This window comes from Mirounga angustirostris, unplaced genomic scaffold, assembly GCF_029215605.1.
Source record: "Mirounga angustirostris isolate CCGP_5_RB_7025 unplaced genomic scaffold, mMirAng1.0.hap1 SCAF_6, whole genome shotgun sequence".
Taxonomy (NCBI): domain Eukaryota; kingdom Metazoa; phylum Chordata; class Mammalia; order Carnivora; family Phocidae; genus Mirounga; species Mirounga angustirostris.
In genome coordinates, this window is record NW_026991714.1 from 63,406,704 (window position 1) to 63,427,545 (window position 20,842).

Sequence of the window (20,842 nt, forward strand, 5' to 3'; positions counted from 1 at the left end):
TTCTTCTTAAGATGAGAATTTTTAGGATTTACTCTCTTAACAACCTTCCCATATACCATACAGCAGTGTTAGTGGTAGTCACAATGCTGTATATCTCATCCCTAGTACTTATTTATCTTATAAATGAAGTTTGTACCTTTCATCACTTTCTCCAATTTTCCTTCCCCACATGCCTGCCTCTGGTGATCATAAATCTGATCTCTTTTTCCATAAGTTTGGTTTTTTTAAAAAGACTCCACATATAAGTGAGATCATCCAGTATTTGTCTTTCTCTGACTTCTTTCACTTAGCATAATGCCCTCATGTTGTCACAAATGGCAGGATTTCCTTGGGGTTTATTTTATGGCTGAATAATATTCCACTGTATATATATACTATATCACAATTTCTTTATCTGTTCATCACTGGACACAGGTTGTTTCCATGTGTTGGCTATTATAAATAATGCTTCTATGAATATGGAGGTGCAGATAGCTTTTGGGTTAGTGTTTTCATTTCCTTTGAATATATTCCCAGAGGTGAGATTGCTAGATCATATGGTCATTTTATTTTTGTTTGTTAGTTTGTTTTACAATCCTCCATACTGTTTTCCATAGTGGCTGTACCAGTTGCACCAAGGTACAAGGGTTCCCTTTCTTCCATATCCAGACCAGCATTTGTTATCTTGTGGTTTTTTTTTTTAAAGATTTTATTTATTTATTTGATAGAGACACAGCGAGAGAGGGAACACAAGCAGAGGGAGTGGGAGAGGGAGAAGCAGGCTTCCCGCGGAGCAGGGAGCCCGATGCGGGGCTCGATCCCAGGACCCTGGGATCATGACCTGAGCCGAAGGCAGACGCTTAACGACTGAGCCACCCAGGCGCCCCTTGTGTTTTTTTTTTTATTAAGGCTATGCTAACAGACATGAGGTATCATCTCATTGTGGGTTTGATTTGCATTTTCCTAATAACTGGTGATGTTGAGCATCTTTTCAAGTACCCATTGCCCATTTTTATGTCTTCTTTGGAAAAATGCTTGTTCAGGTTTTTTGACCATTTTTCAATCAGATTATTTGGCTTGTAGCTATTGAGTTATATGAGTTCTTCAAACATTTTGAATATTAATCCCTTATGAGATAAAGCTTTGCAAATATTTTTCCCATTCCATAGGTTATATTTTCACTTTGTTCTTTTTCTGTGCAGAAGCTTTTTAAATTTGACATTGCCCCACTTGTTTAATTTTGCTTTTGTTTCTTGTGTTGTGTCATACCGCAAAAAAATCAATGCCAAGACCCATGTCAAAGAGCTTTTTTCCTATGTTTTCTTCTAGGAGTTTTATAGTTTCGGGTCTTACATTTAAGATTTTAATCAATTTTGAGTTAATTTTTGTGAGTAGTGTAAGATGGTGTCTAGTGTCAATCTTTTACTCATGAATATCCAATTTTCCTCAGCACCATTTGTTGAAGAGACTCTTCTCCATCTAGTGTTCTTGGCTCCTTGTCAAGTAGTAGTTTACTGCATATGCTTCAGTTTATTTCTGAACTTCCAATTCTGTTCCAATGATCTATTTGTCTGTTTTTAATGCCAGGACCATCCTGTTTTGATTACTATAGCCTTATAACATAGCTTGAAATTAGGAAGTGTGATACCTCCTGCTTTATTCTTCTTTCTCAGGATTGCCTTGGCTATTCGGAATCTTTTTTGGTTCCATATAAATTTTAGGATTCTTTTTTCTACCTTTGCAAAAAAATGCCATTAAACTCTTAATAGGGATTATATTGAATCTATAAATGGCTTTCAGTAATGAACACAGAAATACCTTTCATTTATTTGTGTCTTCTTCAATTTCTTTCATCAATGTCTTATAGTTTTCAGAGTACAGATCCTTCACCTTCTTGGTTAATTTTATTCCTAAGTATTTTATTGTTTTGATGCTATTGTAAATTAGAGCATTTTCTTTATTTCTTTTTCAGGTAATTTATAGAAATATGACTGATTTTTGTATGTTAATTTGTATCCTGCAACTTTAATAACTTTTGGATTAGATCTAACAGGTTTTGTTTTGTTTTGGGGGGTTTTTTTTGGTGGAATTTTAGGATTTTCTATATACAAGGTCATATCATTAGCAAACAGAGACAATTTTACTTTCTCCTTTCCTATTCTAATGCCTTTCTTTTTCTTGCTTGGTTTCTCTGGTTAGGACTTCCAGTACTGTGTTGAATAAGACTTAAAGGTGGGAACACTTGTCTTGTTCCTAATATTACAGAAAAAGTTTTCAACCATTCACCATTGAGTATGATGTTAGCTGTGATTTTTGTCAGATATTGCCTTTGTTATGTTGAGGTATGTTTCTTCTACACATAATTTATAAAGGAGTTTTTATCATAAACAGATGTAGAATTTTGTCAAATGTTTTTCCTGATTCTACTGAGATAATCATATGATTTTTGTCTTTCATTCTATTCATGTGATGTAACTTATTTGTTGATTTGTGTATGTTGAACCATCCTTGCATCCCAGGGAAAAATCCCACTTGATCATTATGTGTGTGCTATTGAATTTGGTTGGTTAGTATGTAGTTGAGAATTTTGCATCTATATTCATCAGTAATATTGGACTGTAATTTGTCTTCTAGTAGTGTCCTTTTCTGGTTTTGGTATCAGGGTAATGCTGGACTTGTAAAATGAGTTTGGGAGCATTCCCTTTTCTTTGATTTTTTGGAAGAGTTTGAGAAGGATAAGCATTAATTCTTCATTAAATTCTTAGCAAAATTTATCAGTAAAACCTTTATTTTTTTTTACTCAAATGTCATATTTTATTTCTTTTTTTAATTAGCATATAATGTATTATTTATTTCGGGGGTACAGGTCTGGGATTCGTCAGTCTTACACAATTCACAACGCTCAGCATAGCACATACCCTCCCCAATGTCCATCACCCAGCCACCCCATCCTTCCCACCCCTCTCCTCTCCAGCAGCCCTCAGTTTGTGTCTTATGATTAAAAGTCTCTTATGGTTTGTCTCCCTCTCTGGTTTCATCTTGTTTCATTTTTTCCTCTCCTCCCCTATGATCCTCTGCCTTGTTTCCCAAATTCCATATATCAGTGAGATCATATGATAATTGTCTTTCTCTGATTGACTATTTTCCTTAGCATAATACCCTCTACATCATTGCAAATGGCAAGATTTCTTTTTTTAATGGCTACATAATATTCCATTGTATATATGTATATACACCACATCTTCTTTATCCATTCCTCTATCGATGGACATCTAGGCTCTTTTCATAGTTTGTCAAAACCTTTATTTATTTATTTTTAAAGATTTTATTTATTTATTTATTTGACAGAGAGAGACAGTGAGAGAGGGAACACAAGCAGGCAGAGTAGGAGAGGGAGAAGCAGGCTCCCAAGGAGCAGAGAGCCCGATGCGGGGCTCGATCCCAGGACTCCGGGATCATGACCTGAGCTGAAGGCAGACGCCCAACGACTGAGCCACCCAGGCGCCCCAAAACCTTTATTTTTAATAATAGTCATCCTAATGGATATGAAGTTGTATCTCACCATGGTTTTGATTTGCATTTCCTTAATGATTAGTAATGTTGAGTATCTTTTCATGTGTTTATTGGCTATTTGTATAATCTTCTCTGAATAAATGCTATTCAAGTCCTTTGTCTGTTTTTTAATTGGGTTTTGTTGTTGTTGTTGAGTTTTAGAAGTTCATTATATATTCTGTATATTAACCTGTTGTATTATATGTGATTTGCAAATATTTTCTTCCATTCTGTGAGTTGCCATTTTACTCTTTTGAGAGTGTCTTTTGGTACACAAAAGTTTTAAATTTTGATGAGGTCCAATTTGTCTATTTTTCCTTTAGTTGCCTATGCCTTTGGAGTCATATCCAAAAAATCAATGTTAGATCCAATGTCATGAAGATTTGTCTGTTTTCTTCTAGAGATTTTATACTTTTCCCTTTTATGTTTAAATAATGCACTATTGATACACACAACAACTTGGATAGATGCGGAGTTAAAAAGTCAATTTTAAGTGTTGCATAATGTATGATTCCATTTATAGAAGATTTTAGAGGTGACAAAACTATACTAATTGAAAACAGATAAGTGATTGCCAGAAGTTAGAGTTAGCAGACAGTTGTGACTCTTAAGGGTTAACATGAAGGAGTTTGTTATTTGTGATGGAACAGTTCCATAATCTGTATTCTATAACAGTTCTATATTGTGGTGATGATTACATAAATCTAGACATATGATAAAATTTCACAGAACTATACACAAAAAAAGAAACACTTTGTAAAAAAGAATGATGAAATTTTAATAAGGTTCATACCTGAGTTAACAGTGTTATATCATCAATTTCCTGGGTTTTGACATACACTAAGATTATATAAGCTATTGTCATTGGGGAAAGCTGACTCACTTCTTGTGAGTCAAACTATTTCAAAAAAAATAGTTATAATTCTATTTTTAAATGCCTTTAACATTTGCCGATTGTACTAAGAATAAAATCCAAACTATTTTCCAGGACTGACAATGCTTAGCATGATGTGGTTCCTGCCTGTCTTTTATCTAACCTTTTCCTGTACTATTTCTCTCTTACTACATTTTAGCCATTATCTTCCTTTCAATTCCTCAACCATAATAATTCCTCTCCTCCCTCAGAGCCTTTGTAACTGTTGTTCGTTCTGTCTGGAATGTTCCTCTCACAGCTGTATTGTGAGAGAACTATACTCTCTTCTGGGTGATGACATTTTTTTCTTCTTTATTCATTCAACAAATATTAATGCAGAGGGATGCCTGGGAGGCTCAGTCGGTTAAGCGTCTGCCTTCAGCTCAGGTCATGATCCCAGGGTCCTAGGATCAAGTCCCGCATCAGGCTCCTTGCTCAGCGAGGAGCCTGCTTCTCCCTCTGCCTGCCACTCCCCCTGCTTGTGCTTTCTCTCTCTCTCTCTCTCTAATAAATAAATAAAATCTTTTTAAAAATATATTAATGCAGATTTAGGAGGCAGAGCCTCAAGGCAGCAGTGCAGTTTTGGACATATTGGTTTGAAGGATTTGTAAGACAAGGAAATCATTAAAAATCTAGTTAGGTACATAGATCTGGAGCTAGATATAAAATTTGGGATCTGGGCCATATAATTTGATCAGTTTTATAGGAATGGAATGATACTTGAAGCCATGTGATTGAGTGAGATTACCTAGGAAGAGAATGTACTATGAGAAGGGTACTGGGAGGAAGAAAATCTGGGACCAAGCCTGGGGATCTCTAATAGAGCAAGGAGCAAATGGTAACATGGAAGCCAAGTAAGAGAGTGTTTCAAAAGGGGAGATTAGTCCAATGTATCAAATGCTGCTGAAAAAACATATCAGATAAACACGAAGTATATTAATTTTCTATAACCATATATTGATCTTATAACTAGAAAAATACTTTTTAAAATAATAATATGGAGTTTGACATCAGCATCATGAAATTTGTTCTGTCATAAATTACTAATAATAAAATAAACTCACACAGTCCTTTTAGAAATTATTTCAATAGTACGTATCAAGAGTTTTTAAAGTGTTCATAGCTTTTGACCCAGTAATCACATTTCCAAGAATCTAATTAAAGAAATAGTCTTTAGTGTGGAAAAGACTGTACATCTGATGATATCCATGGCAATAATATTTATAATAGTGAAAAAATAAAAATTACCTCAATGTCCAGTAGGGGAGTGTTAAATCAATGATGATAATTCACTCAATGGACTATCATACTATCATTAAAAAATGATGTTTCTATAGACTTCTAGTTATAAAACATGGATGCATAACAGTAGCCTACATTTGGTAAATTCTAAGAAATATACTAAATGTGTTTTTTATTTTTATAATTTCTATGTGTTAATTTTTGCCATATTTATAAAATTATCTTTAATGACAACGAATTATCCTCTTGATGGAAAACCATGTTTTTTAATAAGCTTCTTCAAATGATTGTCTTAACTTTTCCTTAAACTATCCTTTTTTCTATTATATTTTTGGTATATGGCACTTACTATGTTTTATTCCTGTCTTAGTCTATGCTACATTTATTCCTTTCCTTTGCAGTTATATGAAAGACAGTTAGTTGTATTTAAAATTCTGAATAGTGAAAAAAATAAAATAAAATTCTGAATAGTGAATAAGATTTTCAGAAGTAAAATTTAAAATATCCATTATTTATTATATACCAGGCAAATCTATACTTCTCTATCAAAATCAATAAATGTGTATTCTTCAAGGAGGCCTTACCTGACCACATTCACTCTCAAAATTAGGTTAAATCCTATTAGATAACCCCATAGTCCCAATGAATACACTCTAACTGACACTCATCATAGCAATCCCAAAGGCTCCTTTATTGATGGTTGACATTTCTAGGAAATTAACTGGGGCATTATTGGAGGATTAGGGCAGAAGGAAGACATGGAATTTTATTTTATTTATTTTTTATTAAAGATTTATGTATTTTTTATTTATGTATATTTATTTATGTATGTATTTATTTATGTATTTTGAGAGAGAGAGCGTGTGTGAGCAGTGGGAGGGACAGAGGCAGAAGGAGAGAGAGAATCTCCAGCAGACTCTACACTGAGCATGAAGCTGGAAGCAGGCTGGATCTCACGACCCTGAGATCAGGACCTGAGCCAAAACCAAGAGTCGGAGGCTTAACCAACTGAGACTGCCAGGTGCCCCAGAAGCTGTGGAATTTTAGGCTGACCCTCATTATCTGATTTTTTATTCTAGGGATTCCCTATAATGAAACCATTGCTCCTATTCCAAAAATACCTATCAGGAAAAATTCCAGTCAATTCAACTACTCCTTAAATCTCATTAGAACAAGAGGAAGCATGTCAGATTACTAAGAGAATTTTTGTTAAAGCCTCCAGATGTCATTTGAAACCTACCTTGAAAGATTATGTTGGGGATGGCTGGGTGGCTGTCGGGTAAGTGTCTTACTTCAGGTCATGATCTCAGAGTCCTGGGATGGAGCCCCACATGGATCCCTGCGTGGGGTCCGTGTAGGGTCCAAGTAGGGCTCTGCACTCAGCAGGGAGTCTGCTTCTCCCTCTCCCTCTGCCCCTCACCCTGCTTGTATTCTCTCTCTCAAATAAAATCTTTTTTTTTTTTAAAGAATATGTTGTTTTGAAGTCAGATTCATATAGAAATAATTCTAACAGATTAGTTTTAGAAATTCCATTACACAGTTCATTGAAATTAAAACATGAGGGTATTTATTTAAAGGTCCCCATAATCTCAATTCATTCAGGACTCTAACTATGTATAATATTTTCAACATGTTGGAAATAGTATTACAACTTCTTTGTGATTCATGAAGTTCAATGGGGAGGAAGTTATATGGTAGAAAAAACCAGACTCTTGAAAATCTGGTAAATGTATAAATATAAATAATGTCTTAGCTAAATAACAAATTCAATATATCATGATTTAATTTCAGAATAATTTTGTCTATGAAAAGTAAAAAGAGGATTTTTTTTTTTTTTTACAGAATTCCATAATACTTACCAAGCAGTTGGCCACTTTGGGACAGAAGCCTGGCATATATACAACTCTGAGGAGAAGAATTTATCTTCCATATGACAAAATGAAGAATGGGTATTTAATTTTAAAATTTCACATATAAATTTTCTTTTTAAAATTTAGTAAAATAACTATCAGAAATTTAAAGTAAAGAGGGGGAAATGAACCATGAGAGACTATGGACACCAAGAAACAATCTGGGGGTGTCAGAGGAGAGGAGGTTGGGGGTAGGGGGTAACAGGGTGATGGGTATTGAGGAGGGCACATACTGTGATGAGCACTGGGTGTTATACTTAACTAATGAATCATTGAACACTATATCAAAAACTAATTATGTACTATACAGTGGCTAACTAAGCATAATAAAAAAAAAGAAATTTTAAAACCCTAGTGGAATTTCATGTAATATATGTAATTTCCAAGTAGCTTCTTTCATGATGCACAAAAAAATTGTAACAATCAGAACTAGTTACCAACTTAGAAACTGCCAGTCACACTTCTGGATTATCATTTTACAACTGATATTAATAGCTAAACTTCAGTCCCAGAGCCTCATTCAGGATGTGGGCAAATCCTGGCAATATCTCAAAATGCTTCCTGCCGGTTCAGAAAAGTGAACCACAGTGGTGTAACTGATGCCACAATCATTACCACCATTAGTACACACACATACACACAACAAATCCCACCTGAAAGATAAAATCTGTTACTGTTAAATTCAGTAAGTGCTTATGGGGTTTAGACAGGCTTTCTTAATCTATTACAACTAGGCATGGGGCAAGGTGCTTATAACTAAAAGATACAATTCCTGCCCTCAATGACCTTACCTGAGGTGGGGAGACAAGTAAAAAATAGAGATGAACCCAGGTGAAATGGAATAGAGGGTGCACCAGTTAAGGTTTGGATGAAAGGGAATCAAGGAGGACTTTTCTAAAGAGGTGACATCTGCATTATTGAAAAGAAATAAAAGTTAGCCAATTGGGGGAGCATTCCAAACAGAGAGGCAACATATACAAGAGCTTTCAAGAAGAAACCTGAGAAGGCAGACACATTTCAGGAGATGCAAAGAAGTTGAATTCATGAGTAAAGTAAAGGATGACATTCAGAAAGAGAAGATGGTTTTAAACAATCATAATAATCTGGGCCTAAAATTCTTTTTTTTTTTTCTTTTTTTCTTTTTTTTAAGATTTTATTTATTTATTTGAGAGAGAATGAGATAGAGAGAGAGCATGAGAGGGGGGAGGGTCAGAGGGAGAAGCAGACTCCCTGCTGAGCAGGGAGCCCGATGCGGGACTCGATGCCAGGACCCTGGGATCATGACCTGAGCCGAAGGCAGTCGCTTAACCAACTGAGCCACCCAGGCGCCCTGGGGCTAAAATTCTTGCCGACTTTATAAAACTTTGGGAGATAGGGAGGTAGGAGAAATAGCCATTATAAAACCATCTAAAGGCTTGTCTGATTTAGCAGGCAGGTAGGAAGGTTATAGGTACCATTTGTTTCTTCTCTAGTGTTAATTTTATGGAGTTTCATATACACATTATGTATTTTTGTACACTTTTTTGTGTACAATTGTACACAAAATGTACACATTTTGTACACATGATGTAATTGTACACTTTTAAAGTGTACAATTCAATGGCTTTTAGTATATTTACAGAGTTGTGGAACTATCACCACTGTTCAATTCTAGAACATCTTTATCAACTCAAAAAGAAACCCTATTCTCTCCTCCTCCCAGCCCTTAGTACTACTAATCTATTTTCTGTCTCTATGGATTTGCCTATTCTGGATATTTCCTATCAAGAGAATCATACAATATATGGTCTTTTGCAACTGGCTTCTTTCAGTTAGCATAGTGTTTTCAGGGTTCATCCATGTTGTAGCATGTATCAGTATTCCATTCCTAAAAAGGAATAAAAATTGCCAAATAATATTCCATTATGTGGATACACCAACTTCTAAAAAAATTCATTCTTCAGGTGATGGACATTTTGATTTTGTCCACATTTAGACTATTATGAGTAGTGCTGCTGTGAACATTTATTTACAAGTCTTTGTGTAGACATAATGTTTTTATTTCACCTGGGTGTATACCTAGGATTGAAATTGTGAGTCATATGGTATCTAATTTCATTTCTTTGTTGTCAGAGAAAATATCTTGTGTGATTTCAATTCTCTTATATGTATTGAAGTTTGTTTCATGGCCTAACATACAGTCTGTCCTGGGGAATTTTCCATGTGCACTTGTGAAGAATGTATAGTCTCTTGTTGGGTGGAGTGTCCTGTAGATATCTGTTAGGTCTAGTTGGTATAGAGAGTTGTTTAAGTGTTCTATCTCTTTGTTGATCTTTTGCTAGTTGTTCTATCCCATTATTGAAAATGGTATATCAAAGTCTCCAACTATTATTATTGTTGAACTATTTCCCCCTTCATTCTGTCAGTTTTTACTTCATGTATTTTGGGTCTCTGTTGTCAGATGAATGTTTATAATTATTATACTTTCCTGATGGATGACAGACTATCTTTACATTATAAAATGTTCTTTATCTTTGTACTGTTTTTGCTTTAAAGTTATTTTCTCTGATACTACTATAGCCATTCCAGCTTTCTATGGTTGCCTTTGCATAATATCTTTTTTTTACCCTTTACTTTCAACATACTTGTGTTTTTTTAAAGATTTTATTTATTTATTTGAGAAATAGAGAGAGAGCGTGCACAAGCAGGAGGAGGGGCAGAGGGAGAGGGAGAAACAGACTCCCCGCTGAGCAGGAAGCCCAACATGGGGCTCCATCCCAGGACCCAGAGATCATGACCTGAGCCAAAGTCAGATGCTTAACTGACTGAGCCACCCAGGTGCCCCTCAACATATCTGTATTTTTGAATCTTAAATGTATCTCCTATAGACAACATATAGTTGGAACTTACTTTGTTATCAGTCTGATAATCCCTGCCATTTGATTAGACTGTTTAGTACACTCACATTTAAAGTTATTATTGATATAGTTGGATTTATGTCTGCCATTTTATTTTCACTTTCTATATTTCTCATGTCTTTTTTGGTCCTCTGTTCCTCTATTGTTTTCTTTTGCATTAAGTGAATATTTTCTAGTATAACAATTTAATTACATTAATTTTTACTGCATTTTTGAAATATTTTGAAATCTAGGGCTGGCCATATACATATAGCACACTGCAACAATGGAAACACTTACACTGCACAACCAATTTGTAAGATAATTTTACATTATCACACAAAGCTAAAGATGCACATACCAAAGGTTCAGCAATTCAATAGCAGCATATATTCTACAGAAATCCATGCACAAGTGCACCAGGAGATGTGTGTATTTGTAGCAGAATTGTTTCTAATAACAAGAAAAAAATTGAAATTCTAATTTCCATTCATAGTGAAATGGGTATGCATCCTATAATTATGCTATAGAATATATGCATTATACAGCAGTAAAAATGAATCAAACACAACAACCCAAATCACCATGAATGAATTTCACAAACAACATTGAAAGAAAAAGGCAAGTCGTCATGGAAGAAAAGTACAGTATGATTCCATCTGTATAAAGTGCAAAACTTGAAAAATTAAATAATATATTGTTTAATGATACATATAAGTGGTAAGCTAGTTTTATAAAGCATGAGAATTGACTTTTGTGTATTAACCTTGTATCCTGCAACCTTGCTACAATTGCTTATTAGTTCCAGGATTTTTTTTTTAATTTGTTCTTTGGGATTTTCTACATAGATAATCATGTCATCTGCAAATAAAGAACATTTTACTACTGACGTAAGCTCTGTTCTTACTCCTAGCCTTAAAAAACAATAATAATAGAGATACCTGGCTGGCTCAATTGGAAGAACATGCAACTCTTGATCTTAAGGTTGTGAGTTTGGGCCCCACGTTGGGTGTAGAGATTACTTAAAAATAAAATCTTTAAAAATAACAATAATAGGAGAAGAGCCCAAGATGGCAGAGGAGTAGGAGACCTTAATTTCGTCTTGTCCCAGGAATTCAGCTAGATAGCTATCAAACCATTCTGAACACCTGCAAACTCAACTGGAGATGGAAGAAAAGAATAGCTTGCAACTCTACAAATAGAAAAGTGACCACTTTCTGCAAGGTAGGAGGTGTGGAGGAGTGAATCCAAGGTGATATATGGGAAAATAGACCATGGGGGGAGGAAGCCTCCATCAGCCAGCTACCTGCAAGTGATAGAGCAGGGGAGAACAAAATCAGAACTTTTAGAAGTCTGCTCCAGTGAGGGACCTTGCTCAGATGGCTAAGCGGGGGGGTGAAACCCTCACTGGGGCAGTGTGGTCTCAAGATCCTCAGGGTCACAGGAAGACCAGGGGTGCCTGAGTGTGACAGAGCTCCCAGGTATCAGAGTAGGGAGGCCGGCTGCAAAGAGTAAGCACAGGAGTGAGCTCTCAGCTCCGGGTTGCCGTAACTGGAGAGACCCCCCTCACCTCCCCCGGGAGAGGCGGTGCAGGAGTCTACTGGGTTTGGGTTGTGTGCCTGAGATAGAAACTCTCCATCACATGCTGGGTGAGCACAGAGTGCAGCCGGAGAGTAGGGAGACAGGAGTGATTGACTGCTTTCCTAACCCTAACCCTAACTGAGCTTTTAGCTCCGGGGCCAGAGATTGAGGACCACCATTTTTATTCTCATCCTCTAAAGCTGTACGGAAAGCCTTTGGGGAACAAAAGCCACATAGAGCAAAAAGGAGCAGATTACTTAGCCTGGCACCTGACAAGGGCAGTGCAATTCTGCCTGGGGCAAAGACATTTTGAGAATCAATGCAATAGGCTCCTCCCCCAGAAGATCAGCAAGACTATCTAGCCTAGACCAAGTTTACCAACCAATGAGAACTGCAAACCTCCAGAGCTAGCAGAATACAGCACATAGAATTCATGGCTTTTTTTCCCATGATTCTTTAGTCTTTCAACTTTAATTTTTTTAATTTTCTTTACTTTTCTTTTTTAAAATTTTTCTTCTTTCCTTTTCCAACCAACTTCTTATCAATTCCTTTCTTAAAATCTTTTTTAATTTTCATTTTACAGTCATATTCTATCCCTTCATTGTATTTAACCTTATTTTTATATAAGTTTTTCTTTCATTAAAATTTTGGGATACAGTTTCTTTTAACAGACCAAAATACACCCAAAATCTTCTGTATGGCTCTGTTCTATTCATCTGCCTGATCATATTCTCTCTTTCTCTCTCAATTCTTCCTTTTTGGGGGGGGGAGGGTTTGTTTTGTTAAAGTCTTTTTTAATTTTCATCTTTATAGTTACATTCTATCCTCTCAATGTATTTAATTTTATTTTTGTATATATAAGTTTTTCTTTCTTTACAATTTTGAGATGTAGTTTCCTCTAACAAACTGACCAAAAGACACTAAGGAGATAATGATTGCTCTGTTCTATTCCCCTGTCTGTTTATAGCACTGTCTGTGTTGTTATTGTTGTTGTTGTTGTTTCTTTCTCTTTTGTTTTTTCTTGTTTAATTTCCATTTTTACAGTTGAATTCGATCCTTTCATATTTTTGTACATATACAAGTTTTTTTTTTCTTTACAATTTTGGGATCTAGTTTTCTAAAAAACAGACCAAACTACACACAGAATCCAGCATATTGCTCTATTCTGCTCACCTGTGTGATTTTTTTTTTTTTCCTGGTTTCAGGTCTCTTCTGATTTGTTTAGTCTATATTATTCTGGGGTCGTTGTTGCCCTTTTAGTATTTTGTTCCCCCATTTGTCTATTCTTCTCTGGACAGAATGACAAGATGGAAAGACTCACAAAAAAAAAAAAGAGAACAAGAGGCAGTACTGACTGCCAGGGACCTAATCAATATAGACATTAGTAAGATGTCAGAACTAGAGTTCAGAATAACAATTATAAAATACTAGCTGGGCTTGAAAAAAAAAGCACAGAAGACACTAGATAATCTCTTTCTGGAGAGATAAAAGAACTAAAATCTAACCAACTCAAAATCAGAAAGGCTATTAATGAGATGCAAAAAAAAAAAAATGGAGGCTCCAACTGCTAGGATAAAAGAAGCAGAAGAGAGAATTAGTGATATAGAAGACCAGACGATGGAGAATAAAGAAGCTGAGAAAAAGAGAGAGAAACAACTATTGGATCACAAGGGGAGAATTCGAGAGATATGTGATCACATAAAGTGAAACAATATTAGAATAATTGGGATCCCAGAAGAAGAAGAAAGAGAGAGGAGTGCAGAAGGTATTTTGGAGCAAATTATAGCAGAGAATTTCCCTAATCTGGACAGGAAACAGACATCAAAACCCAGGAGGCACAGAGAACCCCACTCAAAATCAATAAAAAGAGGTCAACACCCCAACATCTAATAGTGAAACTTACAAATCTCAGAGACAAAGAGAAAATCCTGAAAGCAGCTCGGGACAAGAGGTCTGTAATCTATAAGGGTAGAAACATTAGGTTGGCAGCAGACCTATCCACAGAGACCTGGCACACCAGAAAGGACTGCCATGATATATTCAGGATACTAAACGAGAAAAATATGCAGCCAAGATTACTTTATCCAGCTAGGATGTCATCCAAAATAGAAGGAGTGATTTTAAAAAAAAACCAGGACAAACATAAACTAAAAGAATTTGTGATCACCAAACCAGCCCTACAAGAAATATTGAAAGGAGTCCCCTAAGCAGAGAGCCTAAAAGCAACATAGACCAGAAAGGAACAGAAACAATATACAGTAACAGTCACCTTACAGGCAATACAATGGCACTAAATTCATATCCATCTAAATTCATATCTAAGCAAAAGATCAACAAAGAAATAAAGACTTTAAAAGACACACTGGACCAAATGGACTTCACAGATATATTCAGAACATTCCATCCCAAAGCAACAGAATACACATTCTTCTCAAGTGCACATGGAACATTCTCCAGAATAGATCACAACCTGAGTCACAAATCAGGTCTCAACTGGTACCAAGAGATTGGGATCATTCCCGGCATATTTTTGGACCACGATGCTTTGAAACTGGAACTCAGTCACAAGAGGAAAGTTGGAAAGAACCCAAATCCATGAAAGCTAAAGAGCATCCTACTAAAGAATGAATGGGTCAACCAGAAAATTAAAGAAGAATTTTTGAAAAATTCATGGAAACAAATGAAAATGAGAGCACAACTGTTCAAAATCTTTGGGATGCAGTAAAGGCGGTCCTAAGAGGGAAGTGTATAGCAGTACAACCCTTTCTCAAGAAACAAAAAAGGTCTCAACTACACAACCTAACCCTACACCTAAAGGAGCTAGAGAAAGAACAGCAAATAAAGCCTAAACCCAGCAGAAGAGAATTAATAAAGATTAGAGCAGAAATCAATGAAATAGAAACCAAAGAACAGTAGAACAGATCAATGAAACTAGGAGCTGGTTCTTTGAAAGAATAAGATTGATAAACCCCTGGCCAGACTTATCAAAAAGAAAAGAGAAAGAACCCAAATAAATAAAATAATGAATGAAAGAGGAGAGATCACAACCAACACTGAAGAAATACAAACAATTATAAGAACATATTATGAGCAACTATATGCCAACAAATTAGACAATCTTGAAGAAATGGATGCATTCCTAGAGACGTATCAACTACCAAAACTGAACCAGGAAGAAATAGAAAACTTGAACAGACCCATAACCAGCAAAGAAATTGAAGCAGGAATCAAAAATCTCAGTAAACAAAAAAAAAATCAGTAAACAAGAGCCTAGGGCTAGAGGGCTTCCCAGGAAAATTCTACCACACATTTAAAGAATTAATACCTATTCTTCTAAAGATGTTTCAAAAAATCAAAATGGAAGGAAAGCTTCCAAACTCTTTTTATGAGTCCAGCATTACCTTGATCCCAAAACCAGACAAAGACCCCACCAAAAAGGAGACTTACAGACCAATATTCCTGATGAACATGGATGCCAAAATTCTCACCAAAATACTAGTCAATAAGATGCAACAGTACATTAAAAGGATTATTCACCATGACAAAGTGGGATTTATTCCTGCAAGGTTGGTTCAACATCTGCAAATCAATGTGATATACTACATAAATAAAAGAAAGGACAAGAACCATATGATCCTCTCAATAGATGCAGAAAAAGCATTTGACAAAGTACAGCATCCTTTCTTGATTAAAACTCTTAGTGTAAGGATAGAGGGTACATACTTCAATTTGATAAAAGCCATCTATGAAAAACACACAGCAAACATGATTCTCAATGGGAAAAAACAGAGAACTCTCCCCTAAGGTCAGGAACATGGCAGGGATGTCCACTATCACTACTGCTGTTCAACATAGTACTAGAACTCCTAGCCTCAGCAATCAGACAACAAAAAGAAATAAAAGGCATCAGAATTGGCAAAGAAGTCAAACTCTCTCACTCTTTGCAGATGACATAATACTTTATGTGGAAAACCCAAGAGACTCCACCCCAAAACTGCTAGAACTCATACAGGAATTCAGTAAAGTGGCAGGATATAAAATCAATGCACAGATATCAGTTGCATTCCTATACACCAACAATGAGACAGAAGAAAGGAGTCCATCCCATTTACAATTGCATGCAAAACCATAAGATACCTAGGAATAAATCTAACCAAAGAGGCAAAGGATCTGTATGCAGAAAACTATAGAATACTCATGAAAGAAATTGAGGAAGACACAGAAATGGAAAAATGTTCCATGCCCATGGATTGGAAGAACAAATATTGTGAAAATGTCTATACTACCTAGAGCAATCTACACATTCAATGCAATCCCTATCAAAATACCACCAACTTTTTTCACAGAACTGGAACAAATAATCCTAAAATTTGTATGGAACCAGAAAAGACCCTGAATAGCCAAAGGAATGTTGAAAAGAAAAGCCAAGTTGGTGGCATCACAATTCCGGACTTCAAGCTCTATTACAAAGCTATAATCATCAAGACAGTATGGTACTGGCACAAAAACAGACACATAGATCAATGGAACAGAATAGAGAGCCCAGAAATGGACCCTCAACTCTATGGTCAACTAATCTTTGACAAAGCAGGAAAGAATGTCCAATGTCAAAAAGACAGTCTCTTCAACAAATGGTGTTGGGAAAATTGGACAGCCACATGCAGAAGAATGAAGCTGGACCATTTCCTTACACCACACACAAAAATAGACTCAAAATGGATGAAAGACCTAAATGTGAGACAGGAATCCATCAAAATCCTTTAGGAGAACAAAGGCAGCAATCTCTTCTACCTCAGCCACAGCAACTTCTTCCTAGAAACATCGCCAAAGGCAAGGGAAGCAAGGGCAAAAATGAACTATTGGGACTTCATCAAGATAAACAGCTTTTGCACAGCAAAGGAAACAGTCAACAAAACCAAAAGACAACTGACAGAATGGGAGAAGATATTTGCAAATGACATATCAGATAAAGAGCTAGTATCCAAAATCTATAAAGAACTTATCGGGGCACCTGGGTAGCTCAGTCATTAAACATCTGCCTTCAGCTCAGGTCATGATCAGAATCGACCCCTGCATTGGGCTCCCTGCTCTGCAGGAAGCCTGCTTCTCCCTCTCCCACTCCGCCTGCTTGTGTTCCCTCTCTCGCTGTCTCTCTCTCTCAAAAAATAAATAAAATCTTAAAAAAAAAAATTTACCAAACTCAACACCCAAATAACAAATAATCCAATCAAGAAACGGGCAGAAGACATGAACAGACATTTCTGTAGAGAAGACATCCAAATGGCCAACAGACACATGAAAAAATGCTCAACATCACTCATCATCAGGGAAATACAAATCAAAACCACAATGGGATACCACCTCTCACCAGTTAGAATGGCTAAACTTAACAAGTCAGGAAACAACAGATGTTGGCAAGGATGCAGAAAAAGGGGAACACTCCTACACTGTTGGTGGAATGCAAGCTGGTGCAGCCACTCTGGAAAACGGTATGGAGGTTCCTCAAGAAGTTGAAAATAGAGCTACCCTATGACCCAGCAATTGCACTACAGGGTATTTACCCCAAACATACAAATGTAGTGATCCGAAGGGGCACTTGCACCCTAATGTTTATAGCAGCAATGTCCACAATAGCCAAACTATGGAAAGAGCCCAGATGTCTATCAATAGATGAAGAGATAAAGAAGAAAAAAAAAATCTTGCCATTTACAACAACATGGATAGAACTAGAGGGTACTATGCTAAGAGAAATAAGTCAATCAGAGAAAGGCAATTATCATATGATCTCACTGATATGACGAATTTGAGAAATAAGACAGAGGATCATAGGGGAAGGGAGGGAAGAATGAAACAAGACAAAACCAGAGAGGGAGACAAACCATAAGAGACTCAATCTCAGGAAGCAAACTGAGGGTTGCTAGAGTGGAGGGGGGTGAGAGGGATGGGGTGGCTGCGTGATGGACATGGGGGAGGGTATGTGCTATGGTGAGCATTGTGAATTGTATAAGACTGATGAATCACAGACCTGTACCCCTGAAACAAGTAATGCATTATATGTTAATTTTTTTTTAATGTTTTAAATGTAAAAAAAAAAAACATTTTATTACTTTCTTCTCTATCTTGTATGCCTTTTATTTCCTTCTCTCATCTCACTATGGCAGACACTTCCAGTATGATATTGAATAGGAGGGGTAATCAGAGGAGACATCTTTGCCTTGTTCACAGTAGGAATGGAACTAGTTTCTCATTATTAAGTTTTTGCATAACTTTTGCAGATGCTCCTTTATCAAGGTGAGGAAGTTCCCCTCCATTGCTTATTATCTGAGAGTTTTTATCATGAATAGGTGTGAGATTTTGTCAAATGCTTTTTCTGCATCTATTGATGTGATTATATGCTTTTCCTTTTTTTAACCTTTGGTGTGACAGATTACATTAATTGATTTTTAATGTTGAACCAGACTTGCATAACTGGAATAAATCCCATTTGCCCTTGTTATATAATTCTTTTTACACATTGTTGAATTTGAAAGGTCTGCAACTTTACCTGTAATGTCTTTATCTGGTTTTGTTATTAGTGCATCTTTCTCTATTGTTCTTCTGTTTTCAATTCATTGATTTCTGCTGCAATTTTTTTCTTCTAGTTCCTTTAGGTTTGTATTGCTTTTTTTCTCTAGTTTTCTAAGGTGGAAGCTTAGAGCATTGATTTTAGATCTTTCTTCTTTTCTAATATATGCACTTAATACCATACATTTCCCTCTAAGCCTAGCTTTCACTGTAGCCCTCAAATTTTGGTAGGCTGTATTTTTTTCATTTGTTCAAGACATTTTTCATTTTCTTTTTGTTCAAAATATTTTTAAATTTCAGTTGAGATTTCTTCCTTGATTAATGTGTTATTTAGAAGTGTTTAAGCTCCAAATCTTTGGGAATTTTTCCAGCTATCTTCCTGTTATTGACTTCTAGCTTAATTACATTGTATTTTGAAAGCATACTTTGTATGCGTTCTGTGTTTTTTTTTTTTATTTCTTAAGATGTGTTTTATGGCCAAGGAGATGGTGTGTCATGGTCAATGTTCCATATGAACTTGAGAAGAATGTGTATTCTGCGGTTGTTGGATGAGATACTCTTTAAATGTCAATTGGAGACACTTGATTGGTGGTGCTGTTTAGTTCAATTATGTACTTACTGATTTTCTGCCTGCTGGATCTGTCAATTACTGAAAGAGGAGTTTTGAATTTTTTTTTTAGATTTTATTAATTTATTTGAGAGAGAGAGAGAGATAGTAAGAGAGAGCACAAGTGGGGAGGAGAGGGAGAAGCAGGCTCCCTGCAGAGCAAGGAGCCCAATGCGGGACTTGATCCCAGGACCCTGGGATCATGACCTGAGCCTAAGGCAGACGCTTAACCGACTGAGCCACCCAGGGTCCCGAGTTTTGAATTTCTAACTACACTAGTGGATTTTTCTATTTATCCTTGCAGTTCCGTATTGTTTTAAAAAGACATATTTGTGGCAAAACTAGTTTTTAAAAAGCACAGGAATGGACACACGGATGCAAACACAGAATCAGGCCAGTGATTATGTGTAAGCAAGTGGGGATGGGGGAAGGAGAGGTGTAGGACATTTCTAAGGTATTGGTAACATTCTGATTCTAATCTAGATGATTAGTACACAGATGCTCATCTTAGTATTATTCTTTAAGTGTGTGTGTCGTATACTCTTTTGTATATATGATACATGAGTAATAAATTTATTAAATAAGTGGTATTTTAAAAGAAACACAAAGAAAACATGCATATATGGAGAATATCAGAGCTCCATTTTTTAAAAATACTGTCTTGAATGCCATAAAATACCATCCACATGATTGACTAATCTGGGTTTAGAAAAGGTTATCCTTATAAAAGATACATTTTGTGGTAAAACAAAAAAGCAAAATAGAAGAGATAGTTCTGGGCAGAACTTAAAAGACAGTGGAACATAAAGACAGGGAAGATAGAATGAGCACCCCAAGAGAGAGGAAGAACACGCACAGTTCTGGTAGGCAAACAGGAAGAACACACCTGAAATATAATATGGCAAGTGAAATTAAATAGGAAAAAATATGGAAATTCCCTGAAAATCATTTGGAATAGCTTGAATTTTTTTCCTGGATATAATTAAGGGACCAGTGATGTTTCTAAGCAGAACATGACTTAATGAAATTCAGTTTAAAGGAGATAAATTAAAACATGGCAGATTAAATGCATTTATTTATCTCTGTTCTTTCCCATTATCTCACTAAGATAGTTGCAAGCCTACAAGGAGAAACGATGGGAAGGGAAGCAAGAACAGAAAGTAGAAAGCAGAGAGAGAAGTAGTATCTGACATGTGAAATTGTGTTAATTAAGAGCTTGCAGAGGGTGTGCCTGGGTAACTCAGGCATTAAGCATCTGCCTTCAGCTCAGGTCATGATCCCAGGGTCCTGGGACCAAGCCCCGCATCAGGCTCCCTGCTTCTCCCTCTCCCACTCCCCCTGCTTGTGTTCCCTCTCTCACTGTGTGTCTCTCTGTCAAATAAATAAATAAAATCTTAAAAAAAAAAAAAAAGAGCTTGCAGAGGTAATTCTAAAGTGATGGGAACCCTCCAGTGTGCCTTCAGTCCTTTCCTCCAGCTCTGCTCCCTGAATGTGGAAACCTAACATATATCCTCCTGGCAAGATAGAAGAGGATTTCTCTTTGCATTAACTAATCAGACCTACTTAAAAAAAACTTAAATTTGGAGTCAGAAGGGGAGAAGCACAATGGAGCACAAGA

At 36.2% G+C, this 20,842-nt stretch overlaps 1 protein-coding gene across 1 annotated transcript in view; it reads left to right on the top strand.

Moving 5' to 3' along the window:
* CATSPERE (catsper channel auxiliary subunit epsilon) overlaps positions 1-20,842 on the top strand; it is a 209,403-nt gene that overhangs the window by 107,072 nt on the left and 81,489 nt on the right. Inside the window, exon 8 of the mRNA XM_064594423.1 lies at positions 7,529-7,635. Coding sequence (XP_064450493.1) covers positions 7,529-7,635 — 107 coding nt within the window. The remainder of the gene's footprint in view (positions 1-7,528; positions 7,636-20,842) is intronic.